The sequence below is a fragment of the Bufo gargarizans genome, chromosome 1 (genome assembly GCF_014858855.1).
Source record: "Bufo gargarizans isolate SCDJY-AF-19 chromosome 1, ASM1485885v1, whole genome shotgun sequence".
Classification (NCBI taxonomy): Eukaryota; Metazoa; Chordata; class Amphibia; order Anura; family Bufonidae; genus Bufo; species Bufo gargarizans.
In genome coordinates this window covers 287,656,304-287,680,318 of record NC_058080.1, presented here as the reverse complement: position 1 = coordinate 287,680,318, position 24,015 = coordinate 287,656,304, and the positions used below count along the sequence as shown (strand labels likewise).

At 44.2% G+C, this 24,015-nt stretch overlaps 1 protein-coding gene across 1 annotated transcript in view; it reads right to left on the bottom strand.

Annotated features, from left to right (window-relative positions):
* Nucleotides 1-24,015, bottom strand: part of DNAH6 (dynein axonemal heavy chain 6) — a 363,279-nt gene that overhangs the window by 1,046 nt on the left and 338,218 nt on the right. The window contains exons 74-76 of the mRNA XM_044304479.1: nt 19,159-19,231; nt 2,747-2,898; nt 806-1,028 (exon numbers count right to left, since the gene is read on the bottom strand). Of these exons, the coding sequence (XP_044160414.1) occupies nt 806-1,028; nt 2,747-2,898; nt 19,159-19,231 (448 nt within the window). The remainder of the gene's footprint in view (nt 1-805; nt 1,029-2,746; nt 2,899-19,158; nt 19,232-24,015) is intronic.

Sequence of the window (24,015 nt, the reverse complement as noted above, 5' to 3'; positions counted from 1 at the left end):
GACTCTTTCTTGTCACATGGACTACATGCAGCTGAGTCCCATTCAAAAGAAAGTGCCTGGGTTGCCATACTAAACATGGCCATATCCAATTTATGGCACTGTGCTCGGTATGCTGCGAGAAAGCCACAGAGCTTATCAGAGCACCGCAGCGTCTCAAAACAGCTAATCGGCGGGGTGTCCTGAGCAAAGGTCATCAATATTGTACTACTCAAAAACCTCTAAGGGTGATAAAACCAGCAAGTGAAGATCAGGATGAGACACATTCTTTACTGAACCTATACCCTTTTCCAGCTTGGATGACCACATATGAGCTTTGAAAGGGTTATCAAATTTCTCAAACATTCCCCCATGTGCCGGGCCCCTCACAGGTAATATACTTACCCCGCTCCCTGCGCCGCTCCTGGTCCCCACACTGCCGCTGCTGCTTCTCCCTGTACACTGATGAAAACATGCAGTGTCGGGGGGAGCAGCTAATGGCAAGCAGGTACGGGGACGAGCCTCCCTAGCGTCACCTGCGATGCTTGGAGGCTCGTCCCCGTCTGCCATTGGCTGCTCCCCTCCAATACCAGATGTTTTCATCAGTGTACAAGGAGAAGCAGCAGTGGCGGTGCGAGGACCAGGAGCGGCGCAGGGAGCGGGGTAAGTATATTACCTGTGAGGGGCCCGGCACATGAGGGGGCTGTTTGAGAAAGCGAATAACCCCTTTAATGATGATTAGTGTTGTAAATGTTGTATAGTAACAAATGGACAATTACCTGCACAAAGAAAACAAATTACATAGGTTGTCATGTGATTTTAGCATTACCTGTGGTGGATAGTGTGCCAGCCCTGGCTCCAGTTTTATAAAGAGGTGCTTGGTATAACATAGGACTGGGATGATAATTCCGTCGGGGCTCAAAGTGTACGACAGGCAACATTGAATTCATCTGCCTAGGCAATGCATCTTCTATCACCATTTTTTCATCATTCCAGCGACTGGCATCCATGAACATCCCATGCACAAACACGCCATCTTCAGGAGTAGGTAACTGGAAAAGAATATGATTTCTAATTTGTTTTCTATTCATTAATTACTGTAGAATAGAATACCTAATAATTAATGAAGATCTCGGCATAAAAATATTTACCATACAATGAAGTGTCATACCGGATATATTAAAGGGGTTGTGCAGTGTCAGCTCTTGATGAGCTATCCTCAGGATGGGTCATCAATCTCAGATTGGCTGAGCTCTGACTCCCGGCACCCCTGCCAATCAGCTGTATGAAGAGGCTGTCTAGCTTCACTTAAATGGAAGAGCCCCACTGCTACAAGCTACATGGCATGCAAGCAAGCACCGACGAATGCTCGAACGAGTGCTGTGGCCTCTTCAAATACCTGAGATTTGGGGTTTGAACGTGTTAGGAATATTCCTGTTCTGACTTTGTTTAGGATTCTGTTAATGAGACTCTTGTTTGTTTCTCTGAATCTTAAAGTGGATCCATCACCACAAATGAAAAATCAAATCCTAAAGATTAGCACTTTATGCTTTTTCAATGCTCAGTGACATGGGTAATTGATACTCATCATGGTAATTAACTCGAAAAAAAACTATTGGGGTAATTTATCAAACTGGTGTAAAGTAGAACTGTCTGAGTTGCCCATAGCAACCAATCAGATTCCACCTTTCATTTTCCAAAGGAGCTGTCAAAAATGAAAGGTGGATTCTGATTGGTTGCTCTGGGCAACTCAGCCAGTTCTACTTTACACCAGTTTGATAAATGACCCTATATGTTTTTGCTGGTGTTTTTTGTTTTGTAATATTATGTACATCGTTATAGTGTTTTAGTGTTTTTTAGTGTTTTAGTTTACACCGTAGTAGTGTTTTTGAAATTCTATAGAGAAGTCCATGGGAAACACACCCAAAAAAAACACCATAGCTAGAATATGTTGCATTTTGAAAAAAAATATCCATGACACCACAAAACAAAATGCAAGCTTAAAGGGGTTTTCCAAGATGTTAATAGATGACCTATCCTCTGGATTGGTGGGAGTCGGAGGGAGTAGCGCCGTGGCCTTCTATTCTGCTTTCCCTAGACTGAGTGATGACATGTGCATCGGTTATGTGAATGGGGCTGAGCTCTGCTACCAAGCACAGCCGCTGTACAATGTACGGCACTGTGCATGGTGAACACGAAGTAGGCCGTGGCGCTCACAAAAGCGCCAGTGCCTTCTCAAATAACTAATCGCCGGGGATCTCAGGTGACGGAGCCCCACATCTCGGAAAATAATTTTAATTAACTGAACACATCTTTTATAGCATTTCATTTTATTTCTGAGAATGAAAATAATGAATTTGTGTAGACCAATTTTTTTATATTTAGAAAAATACTGCTATTAAAATAATTCATCCAATTCATCCTAGTAGACCATTACCCTCAACGACGTATAAAGGAAAACAACATACTTAGATGATCCTCTGAGTCAAAAGCCAAATTTATGAATCATTTATTAAGGTGAAGTAGGGTAAATCATACTGAAAACGTAATTCAAGTTAATATTCAACCCAAACAAAATTAAAAAATTATCAATGATGATGTGCTTATAAGTTTAGACAGGCTGCATTCTGCTGTATATCACAGCTGATAGAAATGTGCCGTTCAGAACAGACCATCTGTCACTTGACTTTGCAATGTCTTCCATCAGCAAATCATGATTTAAACAATTTGATTAGGGTACAAAATTTCAAGAAACAATAATAAACTGTACCTCTTTATCCATGGGCAACTCTTCTCCGAACTTCATGGTTTTTATTGCTTCAATGACAGCTGCTTGGTCTCGATAACATGGAAGAACACTGTAGTGGAAGCTAAGTTCATCTATTGGCAAGTTATATTTCCTGGCGTGATTCTGAAGAACCCCTAAAACATATGTATATGGTTAGTAAAGTCTCTTATTTTAGTTAGGAGATTGACTTGTTAACTTGTTAAGTATTAAAAGATTCATTTTAGCTAATGACATTCATCCTTTGGAAATGTGGATGAGTACAAGGAGAGGTGTATAGGTCGAGAGACAATGCAGGACAGTGTTTCTCAATTCCACTCTTCAACTACCCCCAATAAGACAAGTTTTCTGGAGTTTCTTTGTATTATACAGGTGACGCGATGAGCATTAGTCCATCAGGAAGTGTCATAGATTTTCTCTCTATGAGATATCCTGAAATCATGACCTGTTGAGGGCACTTTACTGGAGCTGTGAAACAGTGATGTAAAAGATAGATTACAGAAGTGTACAGCTGGCCTTTTTCCTATAATGTGCAAGCACAGCCACCGATGCTGGAATGAAGGGTGGTTGTAACCATGGAAACGAGAAGTGTATAATGTGATGGAAAGCAAAGTGGATAATAACAATACATTAGTAAGTGGCTTTTTTGAGAAAAATAACAGTAAAATCCAGCTTCCCATAAAAAGATAAACTTTATTTACTTGCGGTAAAATCCAGACATCATGTCATGATGGACTGGTATACAAGGGTCCGAAACGCGTAGACTGTACATGCAAATGATGTCTGGATTTTACCGCAAGTAAATAAAGTTTATCTTTTTATGGGAAGCTGGATTTCACTGTTATTTTTCTCAAATTGGTGCATGGCCTTTTCCAGGCCTTTTCCGTGCCTCCCCAAGAACAACACAGATGAGCGCTGCAGTTTTTTCCTTTGTAAAGATTAGTAAGTGGCTTGTATTAACTTTTGCTACATGATAAATGCCATTTGCTGAAGTGAGACAACCCCTTTAACATATCATCTGAGTAGCTTCTACCCACACCTACTGTCTTCTTCCCTTGTGGATTGTAAGTGTAACATCCTGAAGTATGTCACTAAAATTCTGTCACTCTGCTTCATAATATGTTAAGTGTATATTATTATCATCTTGTGTAGTCTTGCTCTGCATTTTCCATTATATGTATTTTATGTGCCTGTTTTATATTATTGCTGTAATTTTCCAGCAGGTGGCAGCAATGTGTAAGCAGTCCATGGTTAGTTAGTATATCTAGTCTGGAATAGTCCATTCCAGTCTAGGCTCCCCTGTGTGAGCAAAAGTGGAACGTTCCCATGTCCTGTCTCATGAGGAGGAAAATGGAAGTGTAGTCAGTGTACCAGCCACCCCCTGCTGGGGTAGGTTGTGTTAGTAGGAGCTCCCAGAACCAGGGATCCCAACCCTGGATCCCGCCTCGGCTGAGGCAAGGATCCATCTTCCTAGCCTGTGCTATCAGCCTCAGCTGGTCGACAAGAGAAGCAGCCACCTCCAGCCTCCAGGAAGAAGCATACCCTGTGAGCCAAGCTGTGAGTACTTATCCCAAGTCCAGGAGAAGCCAAATTCCTCCTCAGCTAGTCAGGCCCATACTAAGCAGAAGACAGACATAGCAGAAGACTAATTCCTGCCAGCCTCAGTAGGCATATGATTAGAAGCAGAATTTATATAGAAATTCCTGCCACATATTGCCAATACCTGCTGGGACCCAAGACTAAAGCTGTAACTTGTACGGATTTAAAGCTGCCATTCAGTAAAGACAAGTTGGATTATATCTCCTGTCTGGATCTCAATTATTCCACCATAACTCCTATTGACAACACTCAATTTATTGCAAGTGAGCCAGGATCCAGGCGTTCAGCCGTACCAAGGTAGGAGACACCGTTGACACTATACCACTGCTATACAGAGACATTATTCCCCCTCTGGCATTCCTCACCTGGTACGTGAACTGTAACATCTTAAAGGGCCCTGCTACAGTACCTGCGCAAGCTGCAATTGGCGTCACGAACTATTACACATATATACTGACCCACTGCATAGCTGACCCACTGTACCAGTGTCCTGCTCATTGCATAAGCCCTTGCAGGCAGGGTCTTTTTCCTCTTCTGTACCAGCCTGTCTCTCAGTTTATATTTATTTGGCTTGTTTTCATATTATATTATGGATGTAAACCCTTTTCATATATTTATAAATAATCGTGCATTCCAATAAAAAATAAAATAATATTTAAAGATGAGTTGCCCAAGACAGTAGGTTAACATGGAGAAAAACAGAAGGAGAGATGTGTGATAAGAGTGATCCTAGCAGAGATTAGCTAAAGAAAAACTTGAGTAATAATTTGATCAGATCCAATAAGTAATTATAAGTGGGATTGTTGGACAGTTCACAATGTATCTGTTATTGGAGAAGCAACCAAAGCCGGTAGCTAGAAAGAGCTTTTTGTTTACTGATAATACAGATTAAGAAAAGGAAGCTGTCAATACAGAGAGGTAGGTAAAACAAACAGGGATGAAGAGAGAGAAGAGGTCAGCAATGAGATGGGGATGAATGGAATTAAAGGGCAGGAGGTGACGTGAGACTAGAAATGAGGAAAAAAGTTATTGTTCAGTTACAGGTGAAGCCTAATAGCATGGATGTCAGAGAAAGTAGCAGTAATTTCTGATGAAACATCTGCAGCAGCTTAGATGAGTCCCTGTAATAAATTACACTGTGGAGCAATACAATTCTTAAGCTATTTTGTGAATACCAGATATTAACCCAACCGAGGGGTGCAGAGAACCTATACCTGGACTGCTAACAGGAAACCTGCAGAAGCTCTGAATGCACTTCATGACCTGATGAAACTTAATATGAAGAGTCATTCAAGACTAGAGTTGAGCGAACACCTGGATGTTCGGGTTCGAGAAGTTCGGCCGAACATCCCGGAAATGTTCGGGTTCGGGATCCGAACCCGATCCGAACTTCGTCCCGAACCCGAACCCCATTGAAGTCAATGGGGACCCGAACTTTTCGGCACTAAAACGGCTGTAAAACAGCCCAGGAAAGGGCTAGAGGGCTGCAAAAGGCAGCAACATGTAGGTAAATCCCCTGCAAACAAATGTGGATAGGGAAATTAATTAAAATAAAAATTAAATAAATAAAAATTAACCAAAATCAATTGGAGAGAGGTTCCATAGCAGAGAATCTGGCTTCCCGTCACCCACCACTGGAACAGTCCATTCTCAGATATTTAGGCCCCGGCACCCAGGCAGAGGAGAGAGGTCCCGTAACAGACAATCTGGCTTCATGTCAGCAGAGAATCAGTCTTCATGTCATAGCAGAGAATCAGGCTTCACGTCACCCACCACTGTAATAGTCCATTTTCATAAATTTAGGCCCAGCACCCAGGCAGAGGAGAGAGGTCCCGTAACAGACAATCTGGCTTCATGTCAGCAGAGAATCAGTCTTCATATCATAGCAGAGAATCTGGCTTCCCGTTACCCACCACTGGAACAGTCCATTCTCAGATATTTAGGCCCCGGCACCCAGGCAGAGGAGAGAGGTCCCGTAACAGACAATCTGGCTTCATGTCAGCAGAGAATCAGTCTTCATATCATAGCAGAGAATCAGGCTTCACGTCAGCCACCACTGCAACAGTCCATTGTCATAAATTCAGGCCCAGCACCCAGGCAGAGGAGAGAGGTCCCGTAACAGACAATCTGGCTTCATGTCAGCAGAGAATCAGTCTGCATGTCATAGCAGAGAATGAGGCTTCACGTCACCCACCACTGCAACAGTCCATTTTCATAAATTTAGGCCCAGCACCCAGGCAGAGGAGAGAGGTCCCGTAACAGAGGATCTGGCTTCATGTCACCAGAGAATCAGTCTGCATGTCATAGCAGAGAATCAGGCTTCACGTCACCCACCACTGCAACAGTCCATTTTCATAAATTTAGGCCCAGCACCCAGGCAGAGGAGAGAGGTCCCGTAACAGAGGATCTGGCTTCATGTCACCAGAGAATCAGTCTGCATGTCATAGCAGAGAATCAGGCTTCACGTCAGCCACCACTGCAACAATCCATTGGCATATATTTAGGCCTAGCACACAGGCAGAGGAGAGAGGTCCCGTAACAGACAATCTGGCTTCATGTCAGCAGAGAATCAGTCTTCATATCATAGCAGAGAATCAGGCTTCACGTCAGCCACCAATGCAACAGTCCATTGTCAGATATTTAGGCCCAGCACCCAGGCAGAGGAGAGAGGTCCCGTAACAGAGGATCTGGCTTCATGTCAGCAGAGAATCAGTCTTCATGTCATAGCAGAGAATCAGGCTTCACGTCACCCACCACTGTAAGAGTCCATTTTCATAAATTTAGGCCCAGCACCCAGGCAGAGGAGAGAGGTCCCGTAACAGACGATCTGGCTTCATGTCAGCAGAGAATCAGTCTGCATGTCATAGCAGAGAATGAGGCTTCACGTCACCCACCACTGCAACAGTCCATTTTCATAAATTTAGGCCCAGCACCCAGGCAGAGGAGAGAGGTCCCGTAACAGAGGATCTGGCTTCATGTCACCAGAGAATCAGTCTGCATGTCATAGCAGAGAATCAGGCTTCACGTCACCCACCACTGCAACAGTCCATTGTCATAAATTCAGGCCCAGCACCCAGGCAGAGGAGAGAGGTCCCGTAACAGACAATCTGGCTTCATGTCACCAGAGAATCAGTCTGCATGTCATAGCAGAGAATGAGGCTTCACGTCAGCCACCACTGCAACAATCCATTGGCATATATTTAGGCCTAGCACACAGGCAGAGGAGAGGTTCATTCAACTTTGGGTAGCCTTGCAATATAATGGTAAAATGAAAATAAAAATAGGATTGAATGAGGAAGTGCCCTGGAGTCCAATAATATATGGTTATGGGGAGGTAGTTAATGTCTAATCTGGACAAGGGACGGACAGGTCCTGTGGGATCCATGCCTGGTTCATTTTTATGAACGTCAGCTTGTCCACATTGGCTGTAGACAGGCGGCTGCGTTTGTCTGTAATGACGCCCCCTGCCGTGCTGAATACACGTTCAGACAAAACGCTGGCTGCCGGGCAGGCCAGCACCTCCAAGGCATAAAAGGCTAGCTCTGGCCACGTGGACAATTTAGAGACCCAGAAGTTGAATGGGGCCGAACCATCAGTCAGTACGTGGAGGGGTGTGCACACGTACTGTTCCACCATGTTAGTGAAATGTTGCCTCCTGCTAACACGTTGCGTATCAGGTGGTGGTGCAGTTAGCTGTGGCGTGTTGACAAAAGTTTTCCACATCTCTGCCATGCTAACCCTGCCCTCAGAGGAGCTGGCCGTGACACAGCTGCCTTGGCGACCTCTTGCTCCTCCTCTGCCTTGGCCTTGGGCTTCCACTTGTTCCCCTGTGACATTTGGGAATGCTCTCAGTAGCGCGTCTACCAACGTGCGCTTGTACTCGCGCATCTTCCTATCACGCTCCAGTGCAGGAAGTAAGGTGGGCACATTGTCTTTGTAGCGTGGATCCAGCAGGGTGGCAACCCAGTAGTCCGCACAGGTTAAAATGTGGGCAACTCTGCTGTCGTTGCGCAGGCACTGCAGCATGTAGTCGCTCATGTGTGCCAGGCTGCCCAGGGGTAAGGACAAGCTGTCCTCTGTGGGAGGCGTATCGTCATCGTCCTGCCTTTCCCCCCAGCCACGCACCAGTGATGGACCCGAGCTGCGTTGGGTGCCACCCCGCTGTGACCATGCTTCATCCTCATCCTCCTCCACCTCCTCCTCATCCTCGTCCTCCTCGTCCTCCAGTAGTGGGCCCTGGCTGGCCACATTTGTACCTGGCCTCTGCTGTTGCCAAAAACCTCCCTCTGAGTCACTTCGAAGAGACTGGCCTGAAAGTGCTAAAAATGACCCCTCTTCCTCCTCCTCCTCCTCCTCCTCCTGGGCCACCTCCTCTTCCATCATCGCCCTAAGTGTTTTCTCAAGGAGACATAGAAGTGGTATTGTAACGCTGATAACGGTGTCATCGCCACTGGCCATGTTGGTGGAGTACTCGAAACAGCGCAACAGGGCACACAGGTCTCGCATGGAGGCCCAGTCATTGGTGGTGAAGTGGTGCTGTTCTGTAGTGCGACTGACCCGTGCGTGCTGCAGCTGAAACTCCACTATGGCCTGCTGCTGCTCGCACAGTCTGTCCAGCATGTGCAAGGTGGAGTTCCACCTGGTGGGCACGTCGCATATGAGGCGGTGAGCGGGAAGGCCGAAGTTACGCTGTAGCGCAGACAGGCGAGCAGCGGCAGGATGTGAACGCCGGAAGCGCGAACAGACGGCCCGCACTTTATGCAGCAGCTCTGACATGTCGGGGTAGTTGTGAATGAACTTCTGCACCACCAAATTCAGCACATGCGCCAAGCAAGGGATGTGCGTCAAATTGGCTAGTCCCAGAGCTGCAACGAGATTTCGCCCATTATCACACACCACCAGGCCGGGCTTGAGGCTCACCGGCAGCAACCACTCGTCGGTCTGTTGTTCAATACCCCGCCACAACTCCTGTGCGGTGTGGGGCCTGTCCCCCAAACATATGAGTTTCAGAATGGCCTGCTGACGTTTACCCCGGGCTGTGCTGAAGTTGGTGGTGAAGGTGTGTGGCTGACTGGATGAGCAGGTGGAAGAAGAGGAGGAGGAAGCCGAGAAGGAGGAGGTGGCAACAGGAGGCAAAGAATGTTGCCCTGCGATCCTTGGCGGCGGAAGGACGTGCGCCAAACAGCTCTCCGCCTGGGGCCCAGCTGCCACTACATTTACCCAGTGTGCAGTTAGGGAGATATAGCGTCCCTGGCCGTGCTTACTGGTCCACGTATCTGTGGTTAGGTGGACCTTGCTACAGATGGCGTTGCGCAGTGCACACTTGATTTTATCGGATACTTGGTTGTGCAGGGAAGGCACGGCTCTCTTGGAGAAGTAGTGCCGGCTGGGAACAACATACTGTGGGACAGCAAGCGACATGAGCTGTTTGAAGCTGTCTGTGTCCACCAGCCTAAATGACAGCATTTCATAGGCCAGTAGTTTAGAAATGCTGGCATTCAGGGCCAGGGATCGAGGGTGGCTAGGTGGGAATTTACGCTTTCTATCAAATGTTTGTGAGATGGAGAGCTGAACGCTGGCGTGTGACATGGTTGAGACGCTTGGTGACGGAGGTGGTGGTGGTGGTGTTGGTGGTACATCCCCTGTTTGCTGGGCGGCAGGTGCCAACGTTCCTCCAGAGGCGGAGGAAGAGGCCGAGGCGGCAGCAGCAGAATAGGCCGAGGCGGCAGCAGCAGAAGAGGTAGCAGGGGGAGCCTGAGTGACTTCCTTGGTTTTAAGGTGTTTACTCCACTGCAGTTCATGCTTTGCATGCAGGTGCCTGGTCATGCAGGTTGTGCTCAGGTTCAGAACGTTAATGCCTCGCTTCAGGCTCTGATGGCACAGCGTGCAAACCACTCGGGTCTTGTCGTCAGCACATTGTTTGAAGAAGTGCCATGCCAGGGAACTCCTTGAAGCTGCCTTTGGGGTGCTCGGTCCCAGATGGCGGCGGTCAGTAGCAGGCGGAGTCTCTTGGCGGCGGGTGTTCTGCTTTTGCCCACTGCTCCCTCTTTTGCTACGCTGTTGGCTCGGTCTCACCACTGCCTCTTCCTCCGAACTGTGAAAGTCAGTGGCACGACCTTCATTCCATGTGGGGTCTAGGACCTCATCGTCCCCTGCATCGTCTTCCACCCAGTCTTGATCCCTGACCTCCTGTTCAGTCTGCACACTGCAGAAAGACGCAGCAGTTGGCACCTGTGTTTCGTCATCATCAGAGACATGCTGAGGTGGTATTCCCATGTCCTCATCATCAGGAAACATAAGTGGTTGTGCGTCAGTGCATTCTATGTCTTTCACCGCTGGGGAAGGGCTAGGTGGATGCCCTTGGGAAACCCTGCCAGCGGAGTCTTCAAACAGCATAAGAGACTGCTGCATAACTTGAGGCTGAGACAGTTTCCCTGGTATGCATGGGGGTGATGTGACAGACTGATGGGGTTGGTTTTCAGGCGCCATCTGTGCGCTTTCTGCAGAAGACTGGGTGGGAGATAATGTGAACGTGCTGGATCCACTGTCGGCCACCCAATTGACTAATGCCTGTACCTGCTCAGGCCTTACCATCCTTAGAACGGCATTGGGCCCCACCATATATCGCTGTAAATTCTGGCGGCTACTGGGACCTGAGGTAGTTGGTACACTAGGACGTGTGGATGTGGCAGAACGGCCACGTCCTCTCCCAGCACCAGAGGGTCCACTAACACCACCACGACCATGTCCACGTCCGCGTCCCTTACTAGATGTTTTTCTCATTGTTATGGTTCACCACAACAACAAATATATTATTTGGCCCAATGTATTGTATTCAAATTCAGCGGGATATAAATTTGAGGCCTAGTATTTAGGCGCTGGGTGACCGGTATGGATTTAGTGACAGAATTAGACTTGGAAATGCACAGAAGCGTGTGTGTGAAGTTATTCTGAATGACCCTATGTGCACCTTGAATATTATATACCCTTTTTGGGATAGATTTCAAATAGCTCTGATATAGCAGGAACCACTAAATTATGAAATTGCTAAATTGGGAATTGTATTTCAACCCAGAACAAAAAATGTGCTTTGACGGACACTAAATATCTTGCCCAGCAACAACAGTACAGCGGTAACGAGAGATTTAGCAGGATATAAATTTGAGGCCTAGTATTTAGGCGCTGGGTGACAGGTATGGGTTTAGTGACAGAATTAGACTTGGAAATACACAGTAGCGGGTGTGTGTGAAGTTATTCTGAATGACCCAATGTGCACCTTGAATATTATATACCCTTTTAGGGATAGATTTCAAATAGCTCTGATATAGCAGAAACCACTAAATTATGAAATTGCTAAATTGGGAATTGTATTTCAACCCAGAACAAAAAATGTGCTTTGACGGACACTAAATATCTTGCCCAGCAACAACAGTACAGCGGTAACGAGAGATTTAGCAGGATATAAATTTGAGGCCTAGTATTTAGGCGCTGGGTGACAGGTATGGGTTTAGTGACAGAATTAGACTTGGAAATACACAGTAGCGGGTGTGTGTGAAGTTATTCTGAATGACCCAATGTGCACCTTGAATATTATATACCCTTTTAGGGATAGATTTCAAATAGCTCTGATATAGCAGAAACCACTAAATTATGAAATTGCTAAATTGGGAATTGTATTTCAACCCAGAACAAAAAATGTGCTTTGACGGACACTAAATATCTTGCCCAGCAACAACAGTACAGCGGTAACGAGAGATTTAGCAGGATATAAATTTGAGGCCTAGTATTTAGGCGCTGGGTGACAGGTATGGGTTTAGTGACAGAATTAGACTTGAAAATACACAGTAGCGGGTGTGTGTGAAGTTATTCTGAATGACCCAATGTGCACCTTGAATATTATATACCCTTTTAGGGATAGATTTCAAATAGCTCTGATATAGCAGAAACCACTAAATTATGAAATTGCTAAATTGGGAATTGTATTTCAACCCAGAACAAAAAATGTGCTTTGACGGACACTAAATATCTTGCCCAGCAACAACAGTACAGCGGTAACGAGAGATTTAGCAGGATATAAATTTGAGGCCTAGTATTTAGGCGCTGGGTGACAGGTATGGGTTTAGTGACAGAATTAGACTTGAAAATACACAGTAGCGGGTGTGTGTGAAGTTATTCTGAATGACCCAATGTGCACCTTGAATATTATATACCCTTTTAGGGATAGATTTCAAATAGCTCTGATATAGCAGAAACCACTAAATTATGAAATTGCTAAATTGGGAATTGTACTTCAACCCAGAACAAAAAATGTGCTTTGACGGACACTAAATATCTTTCCAAGCAACAACAGTACAGCGGTAACGAGAGATTTAGCAGGATATAAATTTGAGGCCTAGTATTTAGGCGCTGGGTGACAGGTATGGGTTTAGTGACAGAATTAGACTTGGAAATACACAGTAGCGGGTGTGTGTGAAGTTATTCTGAATGACCCAATGTGCACCTTGAATATTATATACCCTTTTAGGGATAGATTTCAAATAGCTCTGATATAGCAGAAACCACTAAATTATGAAATTGCTAAATTGGGAATTGTACTTCAACCCAGAACAAAAAATGTGCTTTGACGGACACTAAATAACTTTCCCAGCTACAACAGGACAGCGGTAACGAGAGATTTAGCGGGATATAAATTTGAGGCCTAGTATTTAGGCGCTGGGTGACAGGTATGGGTTTAGTGACAGAATTAGACTTGGAAATACACAGTAGCGGGTGTGTGTGAAGTTATTCTGAATGACCCTATGTGCACCTTCAATATGATCTACCCTTTTAGGGATAGATTTCAAATAGCTCTGATATAGCAGAAACCACTAAATTATGAAATTGCTAAATTGGGAATTGTATTTCAACCCAGAAGAAAAAATGTGCTTTGACGGACACTAAATAACTTTCCCAGCTACAACAGGACAGCGGTAACGAGAGATTTAGCAGGATATAAATTTGAGGCCTAGTATTTAGGCGCTGGGTGACAGGTATGGGTTTAGTGACAGAATTAGACTTGAAAATACACAGTAGCGGGTGTGTGTGAAGTTATTCTGAATGACCCAATGTGCACCTTGAATATTATATACCCTTTTAGGGATAGATTTCAAATAGCTCTGATATAGCAGAAACCACTAAATTATGAAATTGCTAAATTGGGAATTGTACTTCAACCCAGAACAAAAAATGTGCTTTGACGGACACTAAATATCTTTCCAAGCAACAACAGTACAGCGGTAACGAGAGATTTAGCAGGATATAAATTTGAGGCCTAGTATTTAGGCGCTGGGTGACAGGTATGGGTTTAGTGACAGAATTAGACTTGGAAATACACAGTAGCGGGTGTGTGTGAAGTTATTCTGAATGACCCAATGTGCACCTTGAATATTATATACCCTTTTAGGGATAGATTTCAAATAGCTCTGATATAGCAGAAACCACTAAATTATGAAATTGCTAAATTGGGAATTGTACTTCAACCCAGAACAAAAAATGTGCTTTGACGGACACTAAATAACTTTCCCAGCTACAACAGGACAGCGGTAACGAGAGATTTAGCGGGATATAAATTTGAGGCCTAGTATTTAGGCGCTGGGTGACAGGTATGGGTTTAGTGACAGAATTAGACTTGGAAATACACAGTAGCGGGTGTGTGTGAAGTTATTCTGAATGACCCTATGTGCACCTTCAATATGATCTACCCTTTTAGGGATAGATTTCAAATAGCTCTGATATAGCAGAAACCACTAAATTATGAAATTGCTAAATTGGGAATTGTATTTCAACCCAGAACAAAAAATGTGCTTTGACGGACACTAAATAACTTTCCCAGCTACAACAGGACAGCGGTAACGAGAGATTTAGCAGGATATAAATTTGAGGCCTAGTATTTAGGCGCTGGGTGACAGGTATGGGTTTAGTGACAGAATTAGACTTGAAAATACACAGTAGCGGGTGTGTGTGAAGTTATTCTGAATGACCCAATGTGCACCTTGAATATTATATACCCTTTTAGGGATAGATTTCAAATAGCTCTGATATAGCAGAAACCACTAAATTATGAAATTGCTAAATTGGGAATTGTACTTCAACCCAGAACAAAAAATGTGCTTTGACGGACACTAAATAACTTTCCCAGCTACAACAGGACAGCGGTAACGAGAGATTTAGCAGGATATAAATTTGAGGCCTAGTATTTAGGCGCTGGGTGACAGGTATGGGTTTAGTGACAGAATTAGACTTGAAAATACACAGTAGCGGGTGTGTGTGAAGTTATTCTGAATGACCCAATGTGCACCTTGAATATTATATACCCTTTTAGGGATAGATTTCAAATAGCTCTGATATAGCAGAAACCACTAAATTATGAAATTGCTAAATTGGGAATTGTACTTCAACCCAGAACAAAAAATGTGCTTTGACGGACACTAAATAACTTTCCCAGCTACAACAGGACAGCGGTAACGAGAGATTTAGCGGGATATAAATTTGAGGCCTAGTATTTAGGCGCTGGGTGACCGGTATGGATTTAGTGACAGAATTAGACTGGGATATGGCCAAAAAATAACCACACTATTGCTGGTTAAATGCACTTGGTGACGGGCGCAGCTTGCCCCTGATGTAGTATATGGCCAAAAAATGAACAGACTATTGCTGGTTAAATGCACTTGGTGTCACAGCTTGACCAACCACACTACTGAGGGTTAAATGCACTTGGTGACGGGCGCAGCTTGCCCCTGATGTAGTATATGGCCAAAAAATAAACAGACTATTGCTGGTTAAATGCACTTGGTGTGACAGCTTCACCCTGATGTAGGCTTTAGCCAGAAAACAACCACACCATTGAGGGTTAAATGCACTTGGTGACAGGCGCAGCTTGCCCCTGATTTTGTATATGGCCAAAAAATGAACAGACTATTGCTGGTTAAATGCACTTGGTGTGACAGCTTCACCCTGATGTAGGCTTTAGCCAAAAAACAACCACACCATTGAGGGTTAAATGCACTTGGTGACAGGCGCAGCTTGCCCCTGATTTTGTATATGGCCAAAAAATGAACAGACTATTGCTGGTTAAATGCACTTGGTGTGACAGCTTCACCCTGATGTAGGCTTTAGCCAAAAAACAACCACACCATTGAGGGTTAAATGCACTTGGTGACAGGCGCAGCTTGCCCCTGATTTTGTATATGGCCAAAAAATGAACAGACTATTGCTGGTTAAATGCACTTGGTGTGACAGCTTCACCCTGATGTAGGCTTTAGCCAAAAAACAACCACACCATTGAGGGTTAAATGCACTTGGTGACAGGCGCAGCTTGCCCCTGATTTTGTATATGGCCAAAAAATGAACAGACTATTGCTGGTTAAATGCACTTGGTGTGACAGCTTCACCCTGATGTAGGCTTTAGCCAAAAAACAACCACACCATTGAGGGTTAAATGCACTTGGTCGCAGCTTGTGCTGGCGCACCACAAGACACAAAATGGCCGCCGATCACCCCAGAAAAATGTGACTGACAAACGGTCTGGGCAGCCTAAAAACAGTGAGCAATTGAGGATCAGCAGCTCAATGATCCACAGCTGCAGATCGATCAGTTAATCAAGTCCTTTGGAGGAGTTAATCTGCCTAATCTCGCCCTACTGTCGCAGCCGCAACCTCTCCCTACGCTAATCAGAGCAGAGTGACGGGCGGCGCTATGTGACTCCAGCTTAAATAGAGGCTGGGTCACATGGTGCTCTGGCCAATCACAGCCATGCCAATAGTAGGCATGGCTGTGATGGCCTCTTGGGGCAAGTAGTATGACGCTTGTTGATTGGCTGCTTTGCAGCCTTTCAAAAAGCGCCAAGAAAGCGTCACAAAAGCGCCAAGAAAGCGACGAACACCGAACCCGAACCCGGACTTTTACGAAAATGTCCGGGTTCGGGTCCGTGTCACGGACACCCCAAAATTCGGTACGAACCCGAACTATACAGTTCGAGTTCGCTCATCCCTATTTAAGACCATTATCATCGTAGTATGATATTTGTAAAGTTACCCATAATTTAAATTCTAAGATAATATTGATACGAAATTTAAGAGTAAAGTTAGTATATTTTTATAATATTAGTTTTAAACGGATTGTCCTATATAAAAGATGGGCAGGAGAAAGATGTCACTCTACCAACGTCAGCCTACCGAAACACATCAAAATAAGAATAGGATAACATGAGGTGAGCCTCAGTAAACAACAAAATTTACCTTAAGTCTCATTAGCCTAATACTAGGATATATACAGTGGATATAAAAAGTCTACACACCCCTGTTAAAATGTCAGGTTTCTGTGCTGTAAAAGAATGAGACAAAGATAAATAATTTCAGAACTTTTTCTACCTTTAATGTGACCTATAAACTGTACCACTCAATTCAAACCAAACTGAAATCTTTTAGGTGGAGGGAAAAAATAAATAAATAATGTGGTTGCATAAGTGTGCACACGCTCTTATAACTGGGGATGTAGCTGTGTTCAGAATTAAGCAATCACATTCAAAATCATGTTAAATAGGGGTCGGCATACACCTGCCATCATTTAAAGTGCCCCTGAACAACCCAAAATAAAGTTTAGCTGCTCTATTTGGTCTTTCCTGAAATTTTCTTAGTCACATCCCACAGCAAAAGCCATGGTCCACAGAGAGCTTCCAAAGCATCAGAGAGATCTCATTGTTAAAAGGTATCAGTCAGGAGAAGGGTACAAAAGAATTTCCAAGGCATTAGATACACCATGGAACACAGTGAAGACATCATCAAGTGGAGAAAATATGTCACAACAGTGACATTACCAAGAACTGGACATCCCTCCAAAATTGATGAAAAGACGAGAAGAAAACTGGTCTGGAAGGCTACCAAGAGGCCTACAGCAACATTAAAGGAGCTGCAGGAATATCTGGCAAGTACTGGCTGTGTGGTACATGTAACAACAATCTCCCGTATTCTTCATATGTGTGGGTTATGGGGTAGAGTGGCAAGACGAAAGCCCTTTCTTACGAAGAAAAACATCCAAGCCAGGCTACATTTTGCAAAAACACATCTGAAGTCTCCCAAAAGCATGTGGGAAAAGGTTTTATGGTCTGATGAAACCAAGGTTGAACTTTTTGGCCATAATTCCAAAAGATATGTTTGGCGCAAAAACAACACTGCACATCACCAAAAGAACACCATACCCACAGTGAAGCATGGTGGTGGCAGGATCATGCCAAGGGGCTGTTTTTCTTCAGCTGGAACTGGGGCTAGAGTTAAGCTAGAGGAAAACAGTTCCAAATACCAGTCAATATTGGCACAAAACCTTTAGGCTTCTGCTAGAAAGCTGAACATGAAGAGGAACTTCATCTTTCAGTATGACAACGACCCAAAGCATACATTCATTGCTATAACTTTGTTTTTTCGAATATTCGTAATATTCTAAAACAAGAATATATAGCAATATCTACAAAATATTTGCGAAATATTGCGAATTCGAATATGACCCCTGCCGCTCATCACTAAATTTGCTATTATTAATATAAGTGAATAAAGTAAACTTCAATGTTCCCCTTAGTGACACACAAAATGTTATAATTCTGGCTATCCTAACACGTCGGTTGAGTGAATACTTACATTCCCCATTACTTATCAATTTTTGGGCATCTTTTTTACAGCTCTATTTTCTGTTCTTCCTCTGTTATTCCATCTAGAAATTTATGAAAAAATTGTACAGCTGACAGCTTACTATTCCTCTTACAAAAGGGGTATGTTCTGAGAATGAGAGTGCTTAGGCACACTCCCTTTCATAGGGGAAATGATGACATCCAGCTGTCAATTTATTCATACATTTCTAAAAGGAATAACAGATAAATAACACAATGAGAAGATGGAATAAAACTGTTATATCACGTGAAATATAAGTGCTTATTAAAACAGACATATAATTAGAGCCGACTCCTTTCACCTCAGGTAATACATTTACCCGGCAGTGGTCACTACAGGGGTAATGTAGCATCACATGCTGGTCATTCAGATGAGCAGTTGTCCATGTAATTCATGCATGTCTGCCAGCGTATGAGCTGTTACCGAATGGCTCTCTATCTTTACACACAGAGGGTAGTTAACAGGGGAAATAGTCAGGGATTATCCTCATCCTACAAACTATCAAATAGATTGTCCCATAAAAAATAGTCCACATTTTCAAACCAACACCTCGGTCTGAATACTTATTTGCATATAACTGAAAATGTAGTATAGCCACAGATTTTTTCAATAAAATCTGTATAGCGTTACCTGCTGTTTGCTTTTCTCTTTATGTCTCTGTCTGGCTTACTGAGGTGGACACACATGCTCAGTTCCATCCTTCATCCTATCTACTGTTAAAAGCTGTGACAGTTACAGGGAGAGAGCTGCAACAGAAAGGACACCCCCCTGAACAAAGACATGCCCCCTGAGCCGCCAGCCTGAAGAGAATCTAGCAAAGCAATTGGAGCAATGAATGGGCAGATAAGACTGCTGAGGCCAGCTATTGGCTGCACTGTGACTTGTGTGCACTGAAAGTCACTGCTGCAGCCAGGAAGATGACATCAGCAGTGCAGGATTGAAGTACAGAGGGGAGAAAAGGGGCAAATGTTGCTTCTTTTGTGTTTGACACCATTTACCGTGGCTGCCCAAGTTTTAATTTAACTAAGACAACCCCTTTAATCTAAATTTCTACTCTCTGTGTTATAACTATATAAACTAAGCCATGTAGAGGTGTATTACCTGTGAGAAAACCTTGAGGAAAAAAGAATCCTGAAATCCAGAATGACTTTGGCTGACCTTGGCGAATCCATGCCTAGAGGAAACAAATATACTGTTAGAAATATGCACCCATACATATTTTACAGCAGGGGACGTGCATGCTGGTCAATCTCTAACTGGAGGGAAGGGGTTAGGTCAAGAATTTGTCGTGGGGGGGGGGGGGGGGCATTTCAATTTTTGACTCAGGCAGCATGTAGGCTATGTGCTCCCCTGCCCCTTGCCGCAAAGGGAAGGGGGCCAAAGCTGAACCTTTGCAGCAGGGCCCAGGAGGGAAGGGGGCCCAAGCTGAACCCTTGCAGCAGGGCCCAGGAGGGAAGGGGGCCCAAGCTGAACCCTTGCAGCAGGACCCAGGAGGGAAGGGGGCCCAAGCTGAACCCTTGCAGCAGGGCCCAGGAGCCATTAGCTAAGCCCCTGTTCTACAGCCATTTATATGTGGTATATGAGAAACAGGTTTTTATCTTTAACATGCTCAAAAATTTTACATCATTGTACATTTTGCATTTTATATCGATTTCTTCTCTATCATCCAAATAGGTAGAGAACTTTATTAATTCAGTACAGAAATCTGCATGAGCAACATGAAAGAAGACCCTTAACATTGTTACATATTGAATTGCTTTTTACATTGGGAAATGACACAAGAGCAATTTACAGTATGTTGTTACCATATTGCAATTTGACTGAGAACAAGTCTAAGCGGCTTAAAAAGGTTCTTGTGGATTTTAAACATCTCACAAAAAATTACAATATGGAAATCTATTAAAATACTGTCACTGAGTGCTAACCTTCTCAACCATGGCTACAAGTTGATCTTTAGACGAGATATATGGAATACATATTTAGAGCAACTTTAAAGGGGTAATTTGGTTTAAAACATTTATCACCTATCCACTGGATAGGTAATGATTGTTAGATCGGTTAGGATCTAACTGTAGGGGGGGTCTAGTGCAGGTTACATATGGCACCCATGAATCGTGCTTGACCACAGCTCTACTCAAACTCTCTGCTGCAGTCATGCAGCTAAAGGAAACAGGGGGCCAGCAAGGGCATAACTATAGGGGGTGCAGAGGTAGCAGACGCTAGCAGGCCCAGGAGCCTGAGGGGGCCCAGAGACCCTTGTGGTGCATGAGAAGACACTGGTATTATAGAAATTGCATGTTGGTCAAGTTACACCTCTGGCTGGAGGGAAGGGGTTAGGTCAAGAATTTGGCATGGAGGGGGAAGGGTTCCATTTAAATTTTTGCCTCAGGCAGCACGAAGGCTATGTGGTTCCCTGCCCCTGGCCACTGAAGGAAGGGGGCCTAAGCTGAACTCTTGCACCAGGGCCCATGAGACTTTAGCTACGCCCCTGGGGGCCGGAGTCATGCTCTAGCAATAGGCAGAAGTCAAAATGAAAAAACTACCACCAAACATTTATCACTTATCTATTGGTTGGATGATACCTTTTTGGGGACCAGAATACCTTTTAAAGGAACACTAAAACTGGGAAATGAATAATCAAATCAGGAAATAATCATGTCCTCACTGTTCGTCAGTCAGTGTGCAGGATTTTCTGCATGATCTTGAAGCAGAGAAATCTGCCAAGAACATGGATCTGTTTCATCTTCAGGATATTGGAATGCAAAGGAGCGAGGCTTGACAAACATGTTTGTCCTAATGCAGACAGGACACTGTCGGGAGGCTGCTGCTCCAGCCAGTTGTCTCACAGCCAAACACATAACTGTGTAAAAGAGGAGAAAGGGAGCAAGGATGAACTGGAAGAGGAAGGGAGCATGTCTGAACTCTTGAGACACAGTCAAGGTTTTGTTACATATTTCTAAGCTTTAACTGCAATATGAGACAAAATAAGATGAAACATCCCACAGATCAGAATTAGAGACAGGATTTTAATAAAGCGTATAATAGTGCAAAAACAATAAGAAAAGTGTGGAAGTGCAGCTTGGAAATTCTTGGTTAGGCCCCATTCACACAACCATATTTCTGTTCCTCATCTGATCTGCATCTTTTGGACCCTAGCAGTTATACACTTCTCCTAACCACTGAGCCACTGGAAAAAAACATAGTTTTTTAAGGGTGACTGATAAAATCCAGGACCTCTAATTATAGAAAATACACAACAAATTAAAGGGTCATTCAGTTTTCATAAAACTTTTGATATGTCTTAGAAACAACTCAAAGGTTTTGATTGGTGGGGGTCTGAGTGATAAGAGCCCCACCAGTCACTGGAATGAGGAGAGAGAAGCACTTGATTATCGAGCTCTCTCTCCTCACTGTAGGAGAGGAAGCGAGAGGGACTCAACAGAAAGTCTATGTGCCCATCTCAATTCTATCCTCTGCAGTGAGAAGAGAGAGAGCACAGTATGCGAGCGCTTCTCTCTCCTCGTTCTAGTGATTGGTGGAGGTCTCGCACTAAGACCCTTACTGATCATAACCTTTGACATGTCTCTATGACATATCAAAAGTTTTATGAAAACTCAGTGACTTTAAGGGAATCTGTCACCCCAAACCCAAATTTTCACTATTATCTACAGTAATACATGTGTGATACAAGTCTAAGTCGCTATTTTTTATGTTGTCCTGCAGTTAGCTCTCAGAGATATGTTAAATTGCAGTGTCAGGACTGCTGTGCATGTGCACATGAGTCCTCTCCCTTGTTTTAGAACAGTACAGCAGTCTAGACTGTGTATTTCAGCGCAGCTTTGAGTGCTGACAGTGGGGAAACTGGTGGCAGTAGGGAAATACAAAATTGTGATCTAGACTCCTTATCTGCAGTACTACTCATGTATTACTGTAGATAATAGTCCAAAATCGGAAAATGTACTCTGCTAGATTTCTACAAGTTTTTGGAGTAAAAAAAAAAAAAAGTACAAATCTACTTGATTTGTAATGTTTTAATGCAACTGACTTTTTGAGTTGAAATTAGCATTTTATGCCATTCTGGACAATTTTACAAAAACAAGGCATATTAAGGGCAGGGCGATGAGCCATGGCTCGTTCATCATTATCTACCCCAGAGATTTCACCAAATTGTGACTGAAATCTACAGCAGCTCTGAGCTGCCAAAGATGTTATTCAGATGCATGGACTGCCGGAGGAGGCACATAATTTATGACAAGGCGTGAGCCTTGTCATAAATTACATGCCTCCGCTAGCAGAGCAGCCTTATCAAGAATGGCACAGCAGATGCCGGTCTTGATGGATCAGGACTTACAGGTGAAACTCGAAAAATTTGAATATCGTGCAAAGTTCATTTATTTTAGTAATGCAAATTAAAAGGTGAAACTAACATATGAGAGAGACTCATTACATGCAAAGCGAGATATTTCAAGCCTTTATTTGTTATAATTTGGATGATTATGGCTTACAGCTTATGAAACCCCAAAGTCACAATTTTGAGGTCCCCTTTGCTCAGGGGATATGGATTAATTAGCTGACTAGAGTGTGACACTTTGAACCTAGAATGAAGAAAAAAGGGGATTTTGTCCAGCTTGTAGTTGTGGTAATCCAAAGGCTTTTATTCAATAATCACGTGAGTATAAAATCCAGGTACAAGAAAGCAGGTCTACATGTTTCGGGCACAATTCAATTTTAGCCCTTACTCATGAGTAGAGTTGAGCGAACACCTGGATGTTCGGGTTCGAGAAGTTCGGCCGAACATCCCGGAAATGTTCGGGTTCGGGATCCGAACCCGATCCGAACTTCGTCCCGAACCCGAACCCCATTGAAGTCAATGGGGACCCGAACTTTTCGGCACTAAAAAGGCTGTAAAACAGCCCAGGAAAGAGCTAGAGGGCTGCAAAAGGCAGCAACATGTAGGTAAATCCCCTGCAAACAAATGTGGATAGGGAAATTAATTAAAATAAAAATTAAATAAATAAAAATTAACCAAAATCAATTGGAGAGAGGTTCCATAGCAGAGAATCTGGCTTCCCGTCACCCACCACTGGAACAGTCCATTCTCAGATATTTAGGCCCCGGCACCCAGGCAGAGGAGAGAGGTCCCGTAACAGAGAATCTGGCTTCATGTCAGCAGAGAATCAGTCTGCATGTCATAGCAGAGAATGAGGCTTCACGTCAGCCACCACTGCAACAGTCCATTGGCATATATTTAGGCCCAGCACACACACAGGCAGAGGAGAGAGGTCCCGTAACAGAGGATCTGGCTTCATGTCAGCAGAGAATCAGTCTGCATGTCATAGCAGAGAATCAGGCTTCACGTCAGCCACCACTGCAACAGTCCATTGGCATATATTTAGGCCCAGCACACACACAGGCAGAGGAGAGAGGTCCCGTAACAGAGAATCTGTCTTCATGTCAGCAGAGAATTAGTCTGCATGTCATAGCAGAGAATGAGGCTTCACGTCAGCCACCACTGCAACAGTCCATTGGCATATATTTAGGCCCAGCACACACACAGGCAGAGGAGAGAGGTCCCGTAACAGAGAATCTGGCTTCATGTCAGCAGAGAATCAGTCTGCATGTCATAGCAGAGAATGAGGCTTCACGTCAGCCACCACTGCAACAGTCCATTGGCATATATTTAGGCCCAGCACACACACAGGCAGAGGAGAGAGGTCCCGTAACAGAGAATCTGGCTTCATGTCAGCAGAGAATCAGTCTGCATGTCATAGCAGAGAATGAGGCTTCACGTCAGCCACCACTGCAACAGTCCATTGGCATATATTTAGGCCCAGCACACACACAGGCAGAGGAGAGAGGTCCCGTAACAGAGAATCTGTCTTCATGTCAGCAGAGAATCAGTCTGCATGTCATAGCAGAGAATGAGGCTTCACGTCAGCCACCACTGCAACAGTCCAT